Source organism: Mobula birostris, chromosome 5, assembly GCF_030028105.1.
Source record: "Mobula birostris isolate sMobBir1 chromosome 5, sMobBir1.hap1, whole genome shotgun sequence".
In the NCBI taxonomy this organism is placed as follows: Eukaryota; Metazoa; Chordata; class Chondrichthyes; order Myliobatiformes; family Myliobatidae; genus Mobula; species Mobula birostris.
In genome coordinates, this window is record NC_092374.1 from 205,620,763 (window position 1) to 205,640,673 (window position 19,911).

The 19,911-nt window shown below is 47.0% G+C and overlaps 1 protein-coding gene across 6 annotated transcripts in view; it reads right to left on the reverse strand.

Moving 5' to 3' along the window:
• Window positions 1-19,911, reverse strand: part of LOC140198313 (histone-lysine N-methyltransferase EHMT2-like) — a 157,711-nt gene that overhangs the window by 50,341 nt on the left and 87,459 nt on the right. For 5 of the 6 annotated variants that reach the window (XM_072259392.1, XM_072259389.1, XM_072259390.1 and 2 more), the window contains 5 exons: window positions 14,506-14,688; window positions 11,792-11,874; window positions 4,331-4,437; window positions 2,321-2,443; window positions 70-171 (listed from right to left, as the gene is read on the reverse strand). In XM_072259392.1, coding sequence (XP_072115493.1) covers window positions 70-171; window positions 2,321-2,443; window positions 4,331-4,437; window positions 11,792-11,874; window positions 14,506-14,688 — 598 coding nt within the window. The remainder of the gene's footprint in view (window positions 1-69; window positions 172-2,320; window positions 2,444-4,330; window positions 4,438-11,791; window positions 11,875-14,505; window positions 14,689-19,911) is intronic. The other variant, XM_072259391.1, reaches the window with a different exon arrangement.

The window sequence follows — 19,911 nt, forward strand, 5'->3', positions numbered from 1 at the left end:
TGGTGGACGGACACACAGTACACATTCCACCCCCACCCCCCACCCCCGACCGTACACAGCTCTCTTTACCTGTGTGTTCAGGTCCACTTGCCCAGTCGCCAGCAGGAACTGCACCATCTGTACGCTCCCATTCTTGGCAGCATGGTGCAGGCATGAGGAAGCATCTAATTCCTGGGAGGTGAAGGGGGAAACGAGACAACAGTTTAAACACAGATACAGGAAGTCCACGGCCCCACCTTGGTGACGTGCAGCACCACTGCTCCTGGGTGGTGGTCTGACCCACCGTCACAATGTAGAAACAAGCACGATTCTGCACTCCCTGCAAACCGAAGTTCCCCTAAGGGGACCACAATCTTGTCATGGTTTAGAGGCTTGTGTGCCTCAATGCCCTAAATGCCAGTGGCATAATGAGCTGTACCTAAGCAAACTTAAGATATCCCAAGGTGACGAGGCAAAGCAGCGAACCTTCGCACCTGGAGGAGATAGCTGCCCACGTGATACACAAGCCAGGGCAGTACAATATGGAGAACAAGCTGCTGCCTGTGTAGCAGGCTCCCCTTCTCCCTGCAGCTGGAATCCAAAGTACCACTCTTAGTCTGACCTCTACACTTTGACCAGCCATCAAGAGCCAAAGCATAAAGCTATGCTGGCTGGAGTCAGGGCCAATACAGTTTGGCACCAGCAGCGTTGCAAGAATTGCCAGAAAACCCTGGTTGAACTCAACGTTGGACTGCATTAGGGACTCCAGCTCTAGACTTTTCCCTTGGGGTTTACTCCCAAAGCCCTCCCCATGAGTGGCAGCGGAGGTTTGAGATCAGAGTTTTCCTTCTACTAGATGAGCTGTCAACCATGCTGTCCCATCTGCCCGAAGTGACTGGTTTTAACCCACCTTTGCCCCTTCTGTCAGTAGAAACGGTTCAGCTGGGCTCAGTACCTAAGCCACATGTGAAGGCCAGGAGCTGGGCTTGATTGTCAGAGGCTTTTTGAGACGCACATCATTGAGAGCACTTTATAGGTTATGGGAAATCATTCCCATTACCACCCAAACCCCACGCCTCCCCCCACCCCCCCACTGGCTATGATAACCTTATGGAAGTACTAAGGGCCAATTGCTTTACTAACTTCAAAGTACTATTGGGCGTTAGCTTGGAGTTTCTATTGACTAATAACACGTGTACAGTTATTCCCCAAGCTATGAACGTCCGACTTACAAACGGCCTGCCATAAAGCCTATTATATTAAAAATTCGTCGGCTCGAGGAAGGAAAACGCCGTCTGCCATTTTAAGTCGGATCACATTGCCGTAAACACCATGTTGAGTGTGTAACTTTGTATTTGGCTTAAATTTTTCTTTGCAAGATTCACCCTGACCCCCCCACCCTTTTCCAGTCAGCACCGTTCCCACTTGTCCCATTTAACCTGTCTCAGTGCGGGTGGACTTTAGGACCCGGGGGAGCTCAGGACCCGCCGCCCGTGGCTGCTGTTGAATCCGCAGTGTTTCTGTTCCGCTGACAGAAAACGATGACAATTGAAAATAAAGTGGAAATAAAAAAGCGATCAGAAAGAGGTGGAACACCATCGGTCATTGGAAAAGCGTTAGGCTACAGTCGGTCAACGATTGGAACAATTTTAAAGGATAAAGTGGGAATAATGGTACATGTGAAAGGCCCTGCCCCGATGAAAGCTACAATTATTACTAAGCAACGCAGTGATTTAATTATTGAAATACATAACGTTTCTTAAGTGTTTTATATGCATAGAAAGGTAAAATATATACTATATACTAAGACAAACGTTTGACTAACTGACGCTATATAATACCGGGTGTACCTGTTCCGACTTATGTACAAATCCGATTTAAAGTCGAACTTAGGAACGGAACTCATTCGTAACCTGGGTACTGCCTGTATTATGAATGGCAATTGATCTTGTATGTCAGGAATTCAAACATTTTACCAAATTCCACCTTGGCCCCAGAGGAACGCTGTCTCATTCAGCTGTATTCATGGTTTGAATGACGATCAAACTTGATTTGATTTTGATTTGAAATGGTCAATATCAGTAACTGCTGTTCAATTTTGTATAAAAATGGCAATTTTCTGTTCCGGCTTTGGAAACAAGGGCCATGCTGCTCTCCTGGTGCACGAGTAAAGTACAGTTGAGGAATGAGCGCACGAGTTCATAGGCACGAGTTAACCGGCAACAACACCTCAACTCCCTCAGCATCTGTTGATCTCTCTGAAGCTGGAAGCATGGTGTGTGGGATGAGGGATGGGAAGCTGCCAGCCCACCCTCCCAACACCTCCCTCGTGCACTGTCACCTTGTGAAACACGCTTGCCCCGTGCTTGGCCAGTAACTTCACAACTTCATAATGGTTGTTCATAATGGCTTCCATCAGCGGAGTCCTTTGAAGTTTGTCACACACGTCGACAATCGCACCAGCCTTCCAGAGAGAGGGAGGGAGAAGGGGAGGGATGGGGGAGAGATAGAGGGTGGGAGGGGGGAGAGAGGGGAGGAGGGAGGGAGAGAGGGAGAGAGGGGAGGAGGGAGGGAGAGAGGGGAGGAGGGAGGGAGAGAGGGGAGGAGGGAGGGAGAGGGGGGAGGAGGGAGGGAGAGGGGGGAGGAGGGAGGGAGAGAGGGGAGGAGGGAGGGAGAGAGAGAGGGGAGGGTTGAGGGGTGGGGGCAGAGGGAGAGGGAGAAAAGTCAGATAGACACACAAGGGGGAGAGGGAGGGAGGGAGGTGGGAGATCAGAATTCAGGTGTTAGTTAAACCCTCTCACTGTACACCACCTGCACTGCTGGGATCACTGTATCACTGTCAGTGTGGCACAGGTTGGTGACCCAAGGGTTTATGTAAGAGCTTATACCCGTGATCAGGTCTGTCATGGGAGGACATGGTGTTGATCCCAAGCTACAAACTTGCTCCACCCAAGTTCCTCCTGAACCAAGCATACAGTCGCCCCCACACATCTCCATCACAGAGTCTGCACCAATGTTCCTCTCAAAGGCAGAATGAAACCCATAAGGCAGCTCAAAATATTTATCCCTTTTAAAGGCACTCCAAAGGATATGTTTATTCCCCTCGGAAAATTACAGCGTCACTCCTTACGTCTGTCCAGTGGCCAAAGTTTTTGACATCCACTGCCCTATGAGGTTGAGGAGCATTTAAAGGTATGGGTCTGTACTCACTAGAGTTTAGAAGAATGAGGGGGAAATCTTACTGAAACCTATCGAATATTGGAAGGCCAAGACAGAGTGGATATAGAGAGATGTTTCCCATAGTGGGAGAGTCTAGGACCAGAGTGCACAGCCTCAGAATAGAGGGAAATCCATCTAAAACAGAGATGAGGAGGAATTTCTTTAGTCTATTGGTGGTGAATCTGTGTAATTTATTGCCACAGACGTAGTAGAGGCCAAGTCATTGGGTATATTTAAAATGGATGTTGACAGGCTCTTGGTTAGTCAGGGAGTCAAAGGTTATGAGGAGAAGGTAGGGGATTGGGGGTTGAGAGGGAAAATAAGTCAGCCATGATGGATTGGTAGAGCAGACTGGACCAGCTGAATGGTTCCCATGTTTTCTGGCTGAGTCTGGAAACTGAAGAGGATGACAGAGCAAAATCAGCTCCTACCTACTCAAGCACATTAGACTGTGGCTGTTCATTCATTTGAAAACTGGTTACCTTTTAGGGGCACAACCACAAGACACATGTCAGTGGTAATAAAGTGGATTCTGCTTCGGATTGAGAGTAAAATCTCCATTTTGTTTTGGTCAATAAATTCAATACAAAGGGACAAGGTGAAAAGGAGGGGCCAGCATGGAGTCATGGTGTGTCTGTGGCTGATGCCGTTGGTAAACTATATTGCACCGATTGCGAGAACTGGCAAGAGCGCACGCTACTGTTTGATGGCCTGGTGAATCAATTGGGCCTCCTACGTGTGGAGGGGTCTCTCTTTATGCAGACTTTGCGCATGTTTTCGTGCCAGCAGGCCCAGGTTGTCACTCCCACATAGTAAGTTGTCTAGCGTGTGACTCTAAGGCAAAGTCACTGAGTATATTGAGAGCAGAGATTGATAGGTTCTCGATTAGTCACAGTGTCAAAGGTGACGGGGAGAAGGCAGGAGGACAGGGTTGAGAAGGAAAATAAATCGGCCACGATGGAATGGTGGAGCAGACTAAATGGCCTAATGCTGCAATGGTCGTATGGCGTATCATGGCTAACACGAATCAGTAAGTAGGTTTAGTCCTACTGCTCCATCGTCATTCTTGCTCCACGCATACGCTAACAGCACAAGAGTACAAGACATCTTGGTCCCAGCCCTCAGCTCCTACCTGCAGCAGGATGTGACAGATCTCTAGGTAGCCTTTCTGAGCGGCCGCGTGCAGTGGCATCCGCCGGCTGTGCTGGTCGTTCTGGAAGTTCGGATCATGGTCGTCGACTGGAAAGGGTGTGTGGACAAGGGAGACAGAAGAGGGGCAAAGATTAGTTCAGCAGAGACTGCAATCTGAGGGGGTCGGGGTGGGTGGTGCTGTCACCTCACTCCTGTCAGACACCTACCAAAGGTTCTCCTGTACCAAGTTATTTCCCTTCTTCTCCAGCCTCGTGCCAAAGCCTACTTCAAATTTCTAAAGACGTACCATGGAGAGCATTCTGCATTACCACCTGGTATAGAGGGGCCAGTGCACTGGGTTGGAATAAGCTGCACACGGTTGCAAACTCAGCCAGCTCCATCAGGGGCACCTCGCACCGTCGAGGACGTCTTTAAAAGGTGATGCCTCAAGAAGGTGGCACCCTTCATGAAGGACCCCCCTCTCCCAGCACGTACTTTCATCTCCTTACCACCATTAAGGAGGAAGCCTAAGGGATTCATTCTGGAGTTACTTCATCAACTAAGATGAAAAAGCAGTGTCTTCCGGAAACCTGGCGTAGGGATTAACATGACAGTATTACAGCATTAGCGACCCAGGTTCAATTCCCGCTACCACCTGTAGGGAGATTTATACACTCTCCCCGTGACTGTGTGGGTTTCCTCCGGTTTCCTCCCACAATCCAAAGACATGCCGGTTGGTCAGTGAATTGGTCACACGGGCGTCACTGGTCCAGAGAGGGCTTCTTGGACCGGAAAGGCTTGTAGTGTGCTGTATCTCTAAACTTAACTTTGTGGCTGGAGAAGTCAATCACTGGGAGTGGGAAATTCAGACTCTGTCCATTGAAACTACAGAGGGGAAGACAATAGATGAATGTTCCCTGCTATCATTAGGGGTGTATCCCTGTCACGTAATGCACAGTTCACAGATCTGGTCAGTTGTATCCTGATGGAGCCATCCCACAACACTGTAACACAAGGGATACATTCTGGGTGCTCGAGTTTGTACTCAGAAGCTTGCAGAACAGACACCAGCACTGAATATTGTCATGTGTGACGCCAAGCAGAGCTACCGGATGGATGATGTTAACGAGAGAGATAACGGAAGACAATGGAGAAACATTCAAAATGCTAATGAGAGAGAAGAGAGAGATTAACGAGAAAGAAACACAATTCAGATATTGACAGCAACACACATCAAAGTTGCTGGTGAACGCAGCAGGCCAGGCAGCATCTGTAGGATGAGGTGCAGTTGACGTTTCAGGCCGAGACCCTTCGTCAGGCCTTGAATTTCCAGCATCTGCAGAATTCCTGTTGTTTCAGATATTGCTTTGAACCTGAACTGTTTGAAGTTTGATGGACAGGTGATACCCCAGCAGGGGGATAAAAAGACAAACAACAGGAATTCTGCAGATGCTAGAAATTCAAGCAACGCACATCAAAGTTGCTGGTGAACGCAGCAGGCCAGGCAGCATCTCTAGGAAGAGGTACAGTCGACGTTTCAGGCCGAGACCCTTTGTCAGGACTAACTGAAGGAAGAGTGAGTAAGAGATTTGAAAGTTGGAGGGGGAGGGGGAGATCCAAAATGATAGGAGAAGACAGCAGGGGGAGGGATGGAGCCAAGAGCTGGACAGGTGATTGGCAAAAGGGATATGAGAGGATCATGGGACAGGAGGTCCGGGAAGAAAGATGGGGGGGGATGCAGAGGATGGGCAAGGGGTATATTCAGAGGGACAGAGGGAGAAAAAGGAGAGTGAGAGAAAGAATGTGGTATAAAAATAATTAACAGATGGGGTACGAGGGGGAGGTGGGGCATTAGCGGAAGTTAGAGAAGTCGATGTTCATGCCATCAGGTTGGAGGCTACCCAGACGGAATATAAGGTGTTAGAAACATAGAAAATAGGTGCAGGAGTAGGCCATTCGGCCCTTCGAGCCTTATCATTTATTATGATCATGGCTGATCATCCAACTCAGAACCCCGCCCCAGCCTTCCCTCCATACCCCCCGATCCCCGTAGCCACAAGGGCCATATCTAACTCCCTCTTAAATATAGCCAATGAACTGGCCTCAACTGTTTCCTGTGGCAGAGAATTCCACAGATTCACCACTCTCTGTGTGAAGAAGTTTTTCCTAATCTCGGTCCTAAAAGGCTTCCCCTTTATCCTCAAACTGTGACCCCTCGTTCTGGACTTCCCCAACATCGGGAACAATCTTCCTGCATCTAGCCTGTCCAATCCCTTTAGGATTTTATACATTTCAATCAGATCCCCCCTCAATCTTCTAAATTCCAACGAGTACAAGCCCAGTTCATCCAGTCTTTCTTCATATGAAAGTCCTGCCATCCCAGGAATCAATCTGGTGAACCTTCTTTGTACTCCCTCTATGGCAAGGATGTCTTTCCTCAGATCAGGGGACCAAAACTGCACACAATACTCCAGGTGTGGTCTCACCAAGGCCTTGTACAACTGCAGTAGTACCTCCCTGCTCCTGTACTTGAATCCTCTCGCTATAAATGCCAGCATACCATTCGCCTTTTTCACCGCCTGCTGTACCTGCATGCCCACTTTCAATGACTGGTGTATAATGACACCCAGGTCTCGTTGCACCTCCCCTTTCCCTGATCGGCCACCATTCAGATAATAATCTGTTTTCCTATTTTTGCCACCAAAGTGGATAACTTCACATTTATCCACATTAAATTGCATCTGCCAGGAATTTGCCCACTCACCCAACCTATCCAAGTCACTCTGCATCCTCTTAGCATCCTCCTCACAGCTAACACTGCCACCCAGCTTCGTGTCATCCGCAAACTTGGAGATGCTGCATTTAATTCCCTCATCCAAGTCATTAATATACATTGTAAACAACTGGGGTCCCAGCACTGAGCCTTGCGGTACCCCACTAGTCACCGCCTGCCATTCTGAAAAGGTCCCGTTTATTCCCACTCTTTGCTTCCTGTCTGCTAACCAATTCTCTATCCACATCAATACCTTACCCCCAATAGCGTGTGCTTTAAGTTTGCACACTAATCTCCTGTGTGGGACCTTGTCAAAAGCCTTTTGAAAATCCAAATATACCACATCCACTGGTTCTCCCCTATCCACTCTACTAGTTACATCCTCAAAAAATTCTATGAGATTCGTCAGACATGATTTTCCTTTCACAAATCCATGCTGACTTTGTCCGATCATTTCACCGCTTTCCAAATGTGCTGTTATCACATCTTTGATAACTGACTCCAGCAGCTTCCCCACCACCCACATTAGGCTAACCGGGCTATAATTCCCCGGTTTCTCTCTCCCTCCTTTTTTAAAAAGTGGGGTTACATTAGCCACCCTCCAATCCTCAGGAACTAGTCCAGAATCTAACGAGTTTGAAAAATTATCACTAATGCATCCACTATTTCTTGGGCTACTTCCTTAAGCACTCTAGGATGCAGACCATCTAGCCCTGGGGATTTATCTGCCTTCAATTTACCTAACACCACTTCCCTACTAACATGTATTTCACTCAGTTCCTCCATCTCACTGGACTCTCTGTCCCCTACTATTTCTGGAAGATTATTTATGTCCTCCTTAGTGAAGACAGAACCAAAGTAATTATTCAATTGGTCTGCCATGTCCTTGCTTCCCATAATCAATTCACCTATTTCTGTCTGTAGGGGACCTACATTTGGTCTTTACCAGTCTTTTCCTTTTTACATATCTATAAAAGCTTTTACAGTCCGTTTTTATGTTCCCTGCCAGTTTTCTCTCATAATCTTTTTTCCCCTTCCTAATTAAGCCCTTTGTCCTCCTCTGCTGAACTCTGAATTTCTCCCAGTCCTCAGGTGAGCCACTTTCTCTGGCTAATTTGTATGCTTCTTCTTTGGAATTGATACTATCCCTAATTTCTCTTGTCAGCCACGGGTGCACTACCTTCCTTGATTTATTCTTTTGCCAAACTGGGATGAACAATTGTTGTAGTTCATCCATGCAACCTTTAAATGCTTGCCATTGCATATCCACCGTCAATCCTTTAAGTGTCATTTGCCAGTCTATCTTAGCTAATTCACGTCTCATACCTTCAAAGTTACCCCTCTTTAAGTTCAGAACCTTTGTTTCTGAATTAACTATGTCACTCTCCATCCATGAAGAATTCCACCATATTATGGTCACTCTTACCCAAGGGGCCTCTCACGACAAGATTGCTAATTAACCCTTCCTCATTGCTCAAAACCCAGTCCAGAATAGCCTGCTTTCTAGTTGGTTCCTCGACATGTTGGTCAAAAAACCATCCCGCATACATTCCAAGAAATCCTCTTCCTCAGCACCTTTACCAATTTGGTTCACCCAATCTACATGTAGATTGAAGTCACCCATTATAACTGCTGTTCCTTTATTGCACACATTTCTAATTTCCTGTTTAATACCATCTCCGACCTCACTACTACTGTTAGGTGGCCTGTACACACAACTCCCACCAGCGTCTTCTGCCCCTTAGTGTTACGCAGCTCTACCCATATCGATTCCACATCTTCCCAGCTTATGGTCCTTCCTTTCTATTGCGTTAATATCTTCTTTAACCAACAACGCCACCCCACCTCCCCTTCCTTCATGCCTATCCCTCCTGAATAATGAATATCCCTGAACGTTGAGCTCCCATCCTTGGTCACCCTGGAGCCATGTCTCTGTGATCCCAACTATATCATAATCATTAATAACAATCTGCACTTTCAATTCATCCACCTTATTACGAATGCTCCTTGCATTGACACACAAAGCCTTCAGGCGCTCTTTTACAACCCTCTTAGCCCTTATACAATTATGTTGAAAAGTGGCCCTTTTTAATGCTTGCCCTGGATTTGTCGGCCTGCCACTTTTACTTTTCTCCTTAGTACTTTTTGCTTCTACCCTCAATTTACACCCCTCTGTCTCTCTGCACTGGTTCCCATCCCCCTGTTGTGAACTAATCTCCTCACGCCTAGCCTCTTTAATTTGATTCCCACCCCCCAACCACTCTAGTTTAAAGTCACCTCAGTAGCCCTCGCTAATCTCCCTGCCAGGATATTGGTCGTCCAACCTGAGTGTGGCTTCATCTTTACAGTAGAGGAGGCTGTGGATAGACATGTCAGAATGGGAATGGGATGTGGAATTAAAATGTGTGGCCACTGGGAGATCCTGCTTTCTCTGGCGGACAGAGCATAGGTGTTCAGCAAAGCGGTCTCCCAGTCTGCGTCGGGTCTCGCCAATATATAAAAGGCCACATCGGGAGCACCGGACACAGTATATCACCCCAGCCGACTCACAGGTGAAGTGTCGCCTCACCTGGAAGGACTGTTTGGGGCCCTGAATGGTGGTAAGGGAGGAAGTGTAAGGGCATGTGTAGCACTTGTTCCGCTTACACGAATAAGCGCCAGGAGGGAGATCAGTGGGGAGGGATGGGGGGGACGAATGGACAAGGGAGTCGCGTAGGGAGCGATCCCTGCGGAAAGCAAAGGGGGGGGGGGGAAGGGAAAGATGTGCTTAGTGGTGGGATCCCGTTGGAGGTGGCGGAAGTTACGGAGAATAATATGTTGGACCCGGAGGCTGGTGGGGTGGTAGGTGAGGACCAGGGGAACCCTATTCCAAGTGGGGTGGCGGGAGGATGGAGTGAGAGCAGATGTACGTGAAATGGGGGAGATGCGTTTAAGAGCAGAGTTGATAGTGGAGGAAGGGAAGCCCCTTTCTTTAAAAAAGGAGGATATCTCCCTCGTCCTAGAATGAAAAGCCTCATCCTGAGAGCAGAATTGCGAGAAGGGGTTGGCGTTTTTGCAAGAGACAGGGTGAGAAGAGGAATAGTCCAGATAGCTGTGAGAGTCAGTAGGCTTATAGTAGACATCAGTAGATAAACTGTCTCCAGAGACAGAGACAGAAAGATCTAGAAAGGGGAAGGAGGTGTCAGAAATGGACCAGGTAAACTTGAGGGCAGGGTGAAAGTTGGAGGCAAAGTTAATAAAGTCAACGAGTTCTGCATGCGTGCAGGAAGCAGCGCCAATGAAGTCCTCAATGTAGCGAAGGAAAAGTGGGGGACAGATACCAGAACAGGCACGGAACATAGATTGTTCCACAAAGCCAACAAAAAGGCAGGTATAGCTAGGACCCATACGGGTGCCCATAAAAAGAGCAGGTTTGCTAAGGCATGATACGCCACGAGACCCTGGAAAGAGCAGTGTGTCCCCACAAGTTGGTGGGAGTTTAGAGGACCGGTTCGCAGGAATTGGTCAGAGGCTCACAGGGTATCAAGGTACGATCGGTGGGAATCTGGAGTGCGTGTCCGCCCTTGCCTGGGTGCCGGGTTCACAGCGGAAGAACGATCGTATCCGGAACGGAGGGGTCACAGTCGGTGACCACAGCGGGAATTAGAAGACATCAAAAGGTTTGCCTGAAACCAACTGCATCTCTCACTCTCTCTCTCTCTCTCCCCCCCCAACGGTACAACAACAGCGATTACTTCGAACTGCACTAAACCGAACTGAACTTTGCTTCACTTAAGACTGATCATTTTACCCCTAGACTGTGATAGAGCTTGGTTGATTTCTATTACCCTATTTCTGTGTATATGTGTGTATTATCATTGCCAACCTGTTACATTTATATCCTTGCGATTAGTGTACTGTATTACTTATTTCTTTAATAAAACTTTATTAGTTCCTAGTAATCACAGACTCCAACGAGCGTTCCATTACTGCTGGTTTGGCAACCCAGTTACGGGGTACGTAACAATATTCGAAAGGGTTCTGCTAGTTGGGATGTGCTACCATTGTAAAAATGTACTTCTGTAAATTTACCTGAGTATGTTCAGAATATTAAGTGCTGTAGGTGATTGCAACAAATGAAACTAGTTAAATATTTATTGTCATCTGAGATTCCACCCTTCCCCCCCCCCCCATTCTTCTAAACTCAGTGAGTACAGGCCCAGAGCCATCAAACACTCCTCATACGTTAACCTTATCATTCCAGGAATCATCCTTGTGAACCTGCTCTGGAGCCGCTCCGATATCAGCGCATCAGGGGCCCAAAGCAGCTCACAATGCTCCAAGTGCGGTCTGACCAAAGCCCCAGCATCACATCGTTGCTCTTACATTCTACCTCTCTTGAAATGAATGATAACATTGTATTTCTCTTCCTCACCGACTCCACCTGCAAGTTAATCTTTAGGAAATCTTACAAGAGGACCTCCAAGTCCCTTTGCACCTTTGACTTCTGAACATTCTCTCCATTTAGAAAATAGCTGAAGAACTGCTGAAGACCAGTTATGTTGAAGTATTAAGCAAGTGACTTTCTCCTGCACTCTGTTGCTGTGTGAAAGAAGATATTTATATTTCCCACTTACTTCATTTTAGTGAGTAACCCTCCCCCCGCCCCACCACAGTTCCCCACTGACTGCGAGCAAACAAGACACTCACTCAACATCAGCAGCACCTTCTGCAGCTCGCCTTGCTTGGCCGACAGGTATAACTGGCGCGGATGAAATCGCAGCTTCTTACGCCTGGGGGTAGGAGGGGAAGGAGAGAGGGAGCATGAAGAGGTTAGATAATGAGAGTAAATTATACAAATAACGATGCCAGAGTACAGAGAAAACCATCGGCCATGGCTCCTGGGGCACTAGATCGGTTTGTGGTCAATACATCACGGTTAGCACAACATTATTACATCTCGGTGCGTACTGGAGTTCAGAGTTCAGTTCTGACACTGTCTGTAAGGAGCTTATACGCTCTCCTCGTGACCGCATGGGTTTCCTCCGGGTGCTCCGGTTTCCTCCCACAGTCCGAAGACTGTGTCAGTGTAAGTTGTCCAGTGATTAGTTGAGTGTTAAATAGTTGGCTTGCTGGGCAGGGGGGGGCCTGTCCTGCATTGTATCTCTAAATAAATAAATTTACTGCCCACCTCCATCCACCATCCTGAACAGAAATGAGGAGGAAGGGCTGAATGACTTAATTCTGCTCCTATGTCTCATGGTCTTATGGTAATATTTTGTATTATGTGCCGTGTGTGACATATGGCGGGAGGAGAAGATGGCAGAGCGACGCAGCGCGCGCAGCTCTCCAGTGAAATGATATTGTATCTGTTAAATAGGGGCTGTGGACAATTCTGATTTGATGGAGACAGACGTGAGAAATTTCTGAAATGCCCGGTTTCGCTGCCGCTGCTACCGTGCAATCGAGAATCTCCAGAGGGAAGGCCTCAAAATCCCTGGCTTTGCCTGCTGCTGGCGACCGAGGCTGGGGTTAAAGCAATCGGCAGAGATGGTGCTCGGTATTCGGTGTCGGAGGGCTGATCGGAGCTCGAAGTTTTCGGATGACTCAAGAGTCGGACTGTGGTCGGGCATGGCAGGGAGAGTTTTCTTCCGTCTGCATGAGATGTGGGACTTTTGAGAGACTTTGAACTTTTTTACTGTGCTCATGGCCTGTTCTTCATCAAGTTACGGTATTGCTTGCACTGTTGTAACTATATGCTATAATTATATGGTTTTGTTAGTTTTTCAGTCTTGGTCTGTCCTGTGCTTCTGTGATATCACACCAGAGGAATATTGTATCATTTCTTAATGCATGCATTACTAAATGACAATAAAAGAGGACTGTGTGTCCTCATAATCTAATCTAGTCTAATATATATTGTGGGTGCACCGTGGTCCGGAGGATCACTGTTTTGTTTGGTTGTATAAGTGTACAGTCAGATGGCAATAAACTACAACTTGAATTTTGTCCGGAAAACCTCTCTCAGCTTACACTCGAGTTTGAACCTTTAGAACCCTTCTTACTCCTTCCATAAGACCTCAGCTAATTTATTTTCCCTCTCATCCCCATTCTCCTGCCTTTGACACCATCACTAATCAGGAGCCAATCAATCTCAATATACTCAATGCCTTGGCTTCCACAGCCGCCTGAGGCAATGAATTCCACAGATCCACCGCCCTCTAATGTAAGAAATTCCTCATCTCTGCTCTAAAGGGATGTCTCTCTGTTCTGTCCTGGTCCAACCACCTTGATGTCAAAGAAAGTTCATCAATGCCTCCACCTCCTCAAGGGGCTAAAAAATAGGGCAAGTCCCCGTCAACCCTCACCAATTTTTATTCATGCACCATGTCTTGGTCAGGCAACTGCTCTGTATGTGACCAAAGGAAACTGCAGAGTTGTGGACACAGTTCAGCACATCACAGAAACCAGCTTCCTCTCCATGGACTCCATCCATACTTCTCTCTGCCAACATAATCAAACACCCCACCCACTCCAGACATTCTCTCTTCTCCCCTTTCTCATCAATTATATATACAAAAGCCTAAAAGCACATAACATCAGTTTCAAGGACAGCTCCCAGCCCACTGTTATTAGACTCTTGAATGGACCTTTCGTACGATAAAATGGATTCTTAACCTTGCAATCTACCTCGTTAAGATCTTGCACCTTAATCGTTGACCTGTCCTGCACTTTTTTGGTAGTTTTTACACATGGTCATTGTCTTACCTTGTTCTACCTCAAAGCACGCTGTAATGATGTGATCTTTGCAAACAGTATGCGAGGCAAACTTCTCACTGCACCTTGCTACGTGACCATAATAAACTAATACCATCAAGATGCGTGAGACGTCCGGAGAGGGGTAGCACCTCTGGTGAAGGAGCTTGTCGTAGCCGTTCTTGGACAGCTCACTTACCTTTGGTCCCTACCGGACGCTCAGTTCTCACCTGTGGCTCCAAGTAGCTGTTTGCATGTGACAGCAGCCACACCCCTTCGGTACACCACTTCGAAAGGTGGGCTAAACCAGGTGAGGGCAGCTAGAGGGCCTCATACCCTGGTGAGATAAGCACATGCCAGCCCTAGCATGTGAAGTCAGCTGTAACGGACTGGGTGGATGAGATGTACAGTGAGATCCAGTGACCAGAAAGGTGGCTCTGCAATGCTCCATGAAGAGTGATTGGCATGACAAGGCACCGAAAAAGTCATGGTCAACCAAGGGAATCCCCGGTTGTACCACCGGACCCAGACTTCCAGAGCTGAGCGTGGAATTGTACAGGTGCAATGGCTCTCCACTTTAAAAACTCTCCCGCGCAGCTTTCCTGTCATCATTGGATATGATGGGCAACCGCCACCAATACCGTCACTCCGAGATCTCGCCCACTCACCTTTCTGACTGCTGCATGGCCAGTCCTTTCTCCAGCGCCTCGCGGCCAGGCCCAGGGGGGAGTCCAACAGCCGACAACACTTTGCCGGAGGACAGGGTGATGGATGGTCCTGAGCTGTCGATGCTGTCCACCGGGGGCTCCAGGCTCGACCGCTTTGCCTCCCCATTCCCGCTCATCCTCGCGCTGTGGCAGCAGAAAGGAAACAATATGCTGAGGGCTGTGAGAAGAGACGACAGGCTGCCTCTGTAGTGGATCTGTGGAATTCACTGGCACAAATGGGTGCCATTGGGTATACTTAAAGTAGAGGCTGATAGGTTCTTGATTAATCAGCTATGATGGAATGGCGGAGAAGACTCGGCGGGCCAAATAGCCTAACTCTGCTCCTATGTCCTATGGTCTAAGTCCAGACCTCGAGGCAGTGATTAACCTCTGGGACAGGCAAAAGGCTAGGTGTGGAGGTGCAGAGAGAGCTCAGAGTGCTGGAGGACTTTACAGGGGCAGGGAAAGGACAAAGCTGCAGAGGGATGTGGAGAATCAGCATCATAGAAACATACTTGGCTTGGATCAATGGTTTGAGGGCAGGGAGATAAGGTGGGTGTGAATAAGACTAAAGACACAGTTATTACACTTAGAGCCAACAAGGGGGCAGGGTGTCTCAGTGCAGAGGGTAGCCCTTGTGTCACTAGTGCTGGGACGTGGGGGAAGAGTACTTGCAACCCAGAGGAGGCAGCTTGCTGATGGAGACAGAGGCTTGGTTTTCGATGTGGGAGTTAGGGACAGCACAGTAGCACAGTGGTTGGTGCAACGCTTCAGAGCACCAGCGATCACTGATCCTGGTTCAATTCTGTAGGGAGAACTGGGAGTGTATGGCCACGCTTTACAGAGCCAGCCACCTGGGTTCAATTCCTGCCACGTCTGTAGTTTCTACATTCTCCCTGTGATGGGGTGTGGCTTTCCTCCACATGCTCCAGTTTTCTCCCACATTCCGAAGACGTATGGGTCAGGATCGGTAAGTTGTGGGCATGCTATAGTGCTTATAAAAAGAATTCACCCCCCCACCCCCCCGGAAGTGTTCACGTTTAATTGTTTTGCAACATTGAATCACAGTGGATTTAATTTGGCTTTTTTTGACACTGATCAACAGAAAAATACTATTTCGTGTCAAAGTGAAAATAGATCTCAACAAAGTGATCAAAATTAATTACAAATATAAAACACAAAATAATTGATTGCAGAAGTATTCACCCCCTTCAAGTCAGTATTTAGCAGATGCACCTTTGGTAGCAGTTACAGCCTTGAGTCTGTGTGGATAGGTCTCCGTCAGCTTTGCACATCTGGACACTGCAATCTTTCCCCGTTCTTCTTTACAAAACTGTTCAAGCTGTCATATTGCGTGGGGATCGTGAATGAACAGCCCTTTTTAAGTCCAGCCACAAAATCTCAATTGGATTGAGGTCCGGACTCTAACTTGACCACTCCAGGACATTAACTTTGTTGTTTTTAAGCCATTCCTGTGTAGTTTTGGATTTATGCTTCGGGTCATTGTCTTGCTGGAAAACAAGTTTTCTCCCAAGTCGCAGTTCCCTTGCAGACCACATCGGGTTTTCCTCCAGGATTTCCCTGTATTTTGCTGCATTCATAGAAAACATAGAAAACCTACAGCACAATACAGGCCCTTCGGCCCACAATGCTGTGCCAAACATGTATTTACTTTAGAAATTACCTAGGGTTACCCATAGCCCTCTATTTTTCTGAGCTCCATGGATCTATCCCGGAGTCTCTTAAAAGACCCTATCGCATCCACCTCCAGCACTGTCGCCGACAGCCCATTCCATGCACTCACCACTCTCTGTGTAAAAATCTTACCCCTGTACCTACTTCCAAGCATCTTAAAATTGTGCCCTATTGAGTTAGCCATTTCAGCCCTGGGAGAAAGCCTCTGACTAGCCACACGATCAATGCCTCTCATCATCTGTACACCTCTATCAGGTCACCTCTCATCCTCCGTTGCTCCAAGGAAAATAGGCCGAGTTCACTCAACCTATTCTCATAAGGCATGCTTCCCAATCCGGGCAACATCCTTGTAAATCTCCTCTGCACCCTTTCTATACTTTCCACATCCTTCCTGTAGTGAGGCGACCACAACTAAGCATAGTACTCCAAGTGGGGTCTGATCAAGGTCCGATATAGCAGTAACATTACCTCTCAGCTGTTAAACTTAATCCTACAGTTGATGAAGGCTAATGCACTGTATGCTTTCTTAACCACACAGACAACCTGCGCAGCAGCTTTGAGCATCGTATGGACTCGGACCCCAAGATCCCTCTGATCCTCCACACTGCCAGGAGTCTTACCATTAATACTATATTCTGCCATCATATTTGACCTACCAAAATGAACCACCTCACACTTATCTGGGTTGAAATCCATCTGCCACTTCTCAACCCAGATTTGCATCCTATCAATGTCCTGCTGTAACCTCTGACAGCCCTCCACACTATCCACAACACCCCCAACCTTTGTGTCATCAGCAAATTTACTAACCCATCCCTCCACTTTCTCATCCAGGTCACTTATAAAAATCACGAAGAGAAGGGGGCCCAGAACAGATCCGTGAGGCACACCACTGGTCACCAACCTCCATGAAGAATATGACCCATCTATAGCACTCTTTGCCTTCTGTGGGCAAGCCAATTCTGGATCCACAAAGAAAGGTGCCTTTGGATCCCATGCCTCCTTACTTTCTCAATAAGCCTTGCATGGGGCACCTTGTCAAATGCCTTGCTGAAATTCATATACACTATATCTACTACGCACATCCTCAAAAAACTCAATCAGGCTCGTAAGGCACGACCTGCCTTTGACAAAGCCATGTTGACTATTCCTAATCATATTATGCCTCTCCAAATGTTTATAAATCCTGCCTCTCAAGATCTTTTCCATCAACTTACCAATCACTGAAGTAAGACTCACTGGTCTATAATTTCCTGGGCTATCTCTACTGCCTTTCTGAATAAGGGAACAACATCTGCAACCCTCCAGTCATTGCCAGAGGCTCAGCAGTCTCCTCCCTTGCCTCCCACAGTAGCCTGGGGTACATCTCATCTGGTCTCAGAGACTTATCCAACTTGATGCTTTCCAAAAGCTCCAGCACATCCTCTTTCTTAATGTCTGTATGTTCAAGCTTTTCAATCTGCTGTAAGTCATCCCTACAATCGCCAAGATCCTTTTCCGTAGTGAATACTGAAGCAAAGTATTGTTACATGCTCAAGGAGATCTGTGTTTTCTTGAGAGAATGATGTAATGGTCTTTTGGAGGTCACCTGATGTGATTTTCCCGCCGATGTGAGGTCACGTGATGACATATGACCCATGACTATATAAGGGTCGACCCAGGTGACGCAGTTGGTTTTTGAGTTTGCAGATTTCCAGGTAGAACGTGCTGTATCTCCGTTTCTGTTGCGTGTTTGTTTTTGTGACGTAGTTTCAATTTTAAAGCGGAGTGTGCGTTCTGTTGCAAAATACCATATTATTGGACTGGAAATTTTTGCTAGATGTGTTGGTTTACTCAATTCCAACATCAGAAGGGAGAGTGAAGAATTTATCAAAGTGCAGGATCGAGGGATCAAGAGGAGTTGCCATCGTTTGGCAATTTAATAAAGGATCGACCTTATTGAGTCTTAGTTGGGGTAGCAACCTGCATCGAGATAACTCTTGCCAAAAAGAGCAAAGAGTTCATGCAAAAAGGTGCTCTCTCTCTCTCTAAAGGAATTTAAAGTCAGTTGATTTAAACTGTTTATTTTTGGCATCGTGAACCCTGTGGACAGAACCAGCAGGAAAGATGCGTCTGTGAAGAAATCCTTCTCCAGAGAGGTCTCTCCCAAATGAACGCGTAAATCTGTTGGACTTTCGAAGTTATCGCTTTAAGAACTATATCTGACTGTATCGCCTTAAGAACTGTTTCCGCATTTAACGCTTTAAGAACCAGAGCCGAGTGGCGAGTTGGTGAACGGCTGCATTATCTGTTAACTTCCGGTTAAAGTTTTAGTTTGTTTTTTTTTCCTTATCGTTTATCCATGATTAATAAATGTTTGGTTACTTTTATATAACCTGTCTCGGTTGATATTCATTGTTGTCGTTTACATAACAGTATACATTAAGTATCTCTGCTCTCCCCACCAGTTCCATACACACTTTTCCACTGTCACACTTGATTGGCCTTATTCTCTCATGTTTTATCCTCTTGCTCTGCACATACTTGATTTGGGGTCTTCCTTAATCCTGCTCGCCAAAGCCTTCTCATGGCCCCTTCTGGCTCTCCTAATTTCATTCTTAAGGTCTTTCCTGCTAGCCTTATAACCTTGGCTAGATTTTGAACAGCCTTTGTACACCAAGGTTCCTATACTCTATCATCCTTTCCCTGTCTCATTGGATCAGACCTATGCTGAACGCCAAATATCCCCTGAACATTTGCCACACTTCTGTTGTACATTTCCCTGAGAACTTCTCTTCCCAATTTAGGCTTCCTGCCTTGATAGCTTCATATTTCCCCTTACTCCAAATAAATGCTTTCCTAACTTGTCTGCTCTTAACCCTCCCAATGCTATGGTAAAGGAGATAGAATTGTGATCACTGTCTCCAAAATGCTCTCCCACTGAGAGACCTGACACCTGACCAGGTTCATTTCCCAATAACAGGTCAAGTACAGCCTCTCCTCTTGTCGGTTTATCTACATAGTGTTCAGCAAACCTTCCTGAACACACCTAGCAAACTCCACCCCACCTAACCCCCTTGTTCTAGGGAGATGCCAATCAATATTTGGGAAATTAATATCTCCCAACCTTGACAACCCTGTTATTATTTTACCCTTACCTTCACAAGTGACGCATCCCCACAGCAGGATGCAGTCACCACCATGCTTCATGGTAGGGATGGTGTGTTTTTGAGGACGTGCGGTTTTTGGCTTACATAGCGTTTAGTCTGATGGCCAAAAAGCTCAGTTTTGGTTTCATCAGACCATAGACCCTTCTTCCAGCTGACTTCAGAGCCTTCTGACAAACTCTAGCCAAGATTTCATGTGAGTTTTTTCATTAGTGGCTTTCTCTTTGCCACTCTTCCATAAAGCTGCTACTGGTGAAGAACTGGGCAACACTCATATGGGGTCTCTCCCATTCAGTCACTGAAGCTTGTAAATCCTCCAAAATTGTCACAGGTTTCTTGGTGGCCTCTCTCACTAGTTCCCTTCTTGCACGGTCACTCAGTTTTTGAGGACCTAGGGAAAATTACAGTTGTACCATATTCTTTCCATCTCTTCACTGTACTCCAAGGGATATTCAGTGACTTGGAAATTTCCTTGTATCCATCCCCTGAATTGTGCTTTTCAATCACTTTTTCGCAAAGTAGCTTG